This window comes from Arachis ipaensis, chromosome B02, assembly GCF_000816755.2.
Source record: "Arachis ipaensis cultivar K30076 chromosome B02, Araip1.1, whole genome shotgun sequence".
Taxonomy (NCBI): Eukaryota; Viridiplantae; Streptophyta; class Magnoliopsida; order Fabales; family Fabaceae; genus Arachis; species Arachis ipaensis.
Genome location: NC_029786.2, coordinates 47,690,898 through 47,693,656, shown reverse-complemented (window position 1 = coordinate 47,693,656; position 2,759 = coordinate 47,690,898). Strand labels below are relative to the sequence as shown.

Here is a 2,759-nt window from a genome sequence, read left to right as displayed (position 1 = left end):
GCGTTGCAAGTATAGTTCTTAACCAACCAGAAATCCGCTTATCAATTTAGAAAGGTTGTCACAAAAATTAAAATTAAAATAATGGGAGTATGAATCCCAGGTCGTCTCCCAATGAGTTGCAGAAAGGTGTGCTATTTTATTAATCAGATGTTTTTAAAAAGAGTTTGAGTTGAATAAACAGGAAATTAAATTGGAGAAATTAAGTAATTTAAATAAAAGCCCTGACTGGGAGTAGATTAGTTGGAAGCCCTATTCTTGTTGCAGTACTCTTAAGATTAATTGATAATTGAAGGTTGTTCTGTTTAGTTATCCCTTACTAGGTAAGGGAAAGTGAAACAAGTTGGAATGCTGTTTCTATTCACAAGTCCCAATCCGCTTACTTGGAAGGACTGGCATTAGTGACTAGAGAGCAATCCAACAATAAACCCAATTACAATTTCTCTTTTGAGCATTCCAACTCAAGGGTTCCTTTCAATCAACTCCCCATCAAGTTAGGGAACTACTTGCTCATTGTGAATGTAAAACTCATAACATAGGAAAGGGAATTAAAGAAAGACATGATAAATAAAACTCAAAGGAATCAATTTAAAATAAAAGTAACTCTTGTATTATTAAATTCTAAAATAATCCAATAGTAAAATTGAGTAAATTAAAGGACATGGAAGAGTAAAGCCAAGTAAAGAAAACGAACTAGAATGACGAAGTCTTGATGAGATAATAACTCTTCTCAATATAACAATGCAAAAAGCAATATAAAATAAAAATCCTAAGAACTATGAATGTGTAAAGAGAAAACCTAGAGGAGGAGTAAAACTAGATCTAAAAACTAAAACTGTATAGAATGAATGTTGTCCTTGGTTTCTGCATGTCCTCTGGCTCTAGTCTGCTCTTCCGGGCCAAAAACCAGGTCAAAACAGGGCCCAAAATCGCCCCCAGCGAATTCTGTAGATTATGCAGATCGCGCACGTCACGTGATTGCGTCATTCATGCGGACGCGTCATTCGGCGTTTTGCTTTGCCACGCGGGTGCGTGGTCCACGCCTCCGCGTCACTTGTGCTATTCCAATCCACGCGGTCGCGTGAGCCATGCGGCCGCATCACTTCTCGTTGGTCATCTCCTCAATTTCTTATGTTCCTTCCATTTTTGCAAGCTTCCTTTCCAATCTCCAATTCATTCATGCCCTATAAAGCCTGAAACACTTAACACGCAGATCACGGCATCGAATGGAATAAAGGAGAATTAAAATGCATAATTAAAAGTCTCTAGCAAGCAAGTTTTTAATCATGTAATAATTTTAGGAAGGAAATATAAATGCATGCTTATCATATGAATAAGTGGGTAAAAATCATGATAAAACCACACAATTAAACACATTATAAACCATAAAATAGTGGTTTATCAGGCTCCGTGTTGGCTCAATGCTCGCATGACTCTCTGGATTTGTGTACTTGGGACTGCAAGGACCATCGACGCGTATGCGTCTGGCACGCGCATGCCCCCCCCTCTTTTTTTTTTAGACATGAAGTGCCTTGTTCACACAAATTCAGTAGGCAAGCAAACCCCAGGGTATAAAAACACCCTGAAACTCCATATACCACTCAAAATGGGGTGTTTTCTACCTACTCAAAATCCACCAACTTAAAATCCATGCAAATCTTCATGAATATCACAACTAGCACAATAAAGTCTATCTAAACAAATTGAAAAGCTAAGCAATCACCAAATCAAGTAAGAGTTCAAGAGTATATACAAAAGAAGGAAAATGGTAGATCTCACCATGGTGGGGTGTCTCCCACCTAGCACTTTTGTTTAACGTCCTTAAGTTGGACGGTCACTAGCTCAATTCCCTTTGCCATTAGGTGCATCTTCCAAAAGGTACACCTCCATCTCCTTGTTGCTTTTCATCTTTTCACCAAGATACAACTTTAGACGATACCTATTGACTTTGAAAATGTCAGAGCTTGAAGGATGGCGCAAGTGATAGACTCCGTATGGCTCTGCCTTTTCTACTCTATAAGGTCCTTCCCACCTTGACCTTAGCTTTCCGGGCATCAATCTCAATCTTGAATTGTAGAGGAGGACTTGGTTGCCGGCTCTAAATTCTTTTCTTCTTATGATCTTATCATCCACGGCTTTCATCCTCTCCTTGTAAAGTCGAGAGTTCTCATAAGCCTCTAGCCTCAAGCACTCTAATTCTACTAGTTGTAGCTTCCTCTCAATTCCGGCCCCTTCCAAACTTGAATTGTACTCCTTGATGGCCCAATATGTCTTGTGCTCTATTTCCACCGGTAAGTGGCAAGCTTTACCATAGACCAACCGAAAGGGGCTCATGCCAATTGGCATTTTATACGCCGTTCGGTAGGCCCATAGTGCATCGGTGAGCTTAGCACTCCAATGTTTCCGATGAGGCTTCACAATTCTTTCCAATATGCGTTTAATCTCCCAATTGGAAACCTCAGCTTGGCCGTTCGTTTGAGGGTGATAGGCCATAGCTACTTTATATATGATGCCATATTTCTTCATGAGTCCTTCCATTCTCTTATTGCAAAAATGTGAGCCTTGGTCGCTCACGATTGCTCGTGGCAACCCAAATCTACAGATGATGTTATTTCTCACAAAGGAAAGGACTATATTAGCATCGTCCATCCGGGTGGGTATCGCTTCCACCCATTTGGACACATAATCAATGGCTAGAAGAATGTAGAGAAAACCATTAGAATTTGGGAATGGCCCTATGAAGTCGATACCCCATACATAAA

At 40.0% G+C, this 2,759-nt stretch overlaps 1 protein-coding gene across 1 annotated transcript; it reads right to left on the bottom strand.

The window, feature by feature from the left end:
• Positions 1,840-2,490, bottom strand: LOC107627226. Its single transcript, XM_016330078.1, has one exon. The coding sequence runs from the start codon at positions 2,488-2,490 to the stop codon at positions 1,840-1,842; it is 651 nt and encodes a 216-aa protein (XP_016185564.1).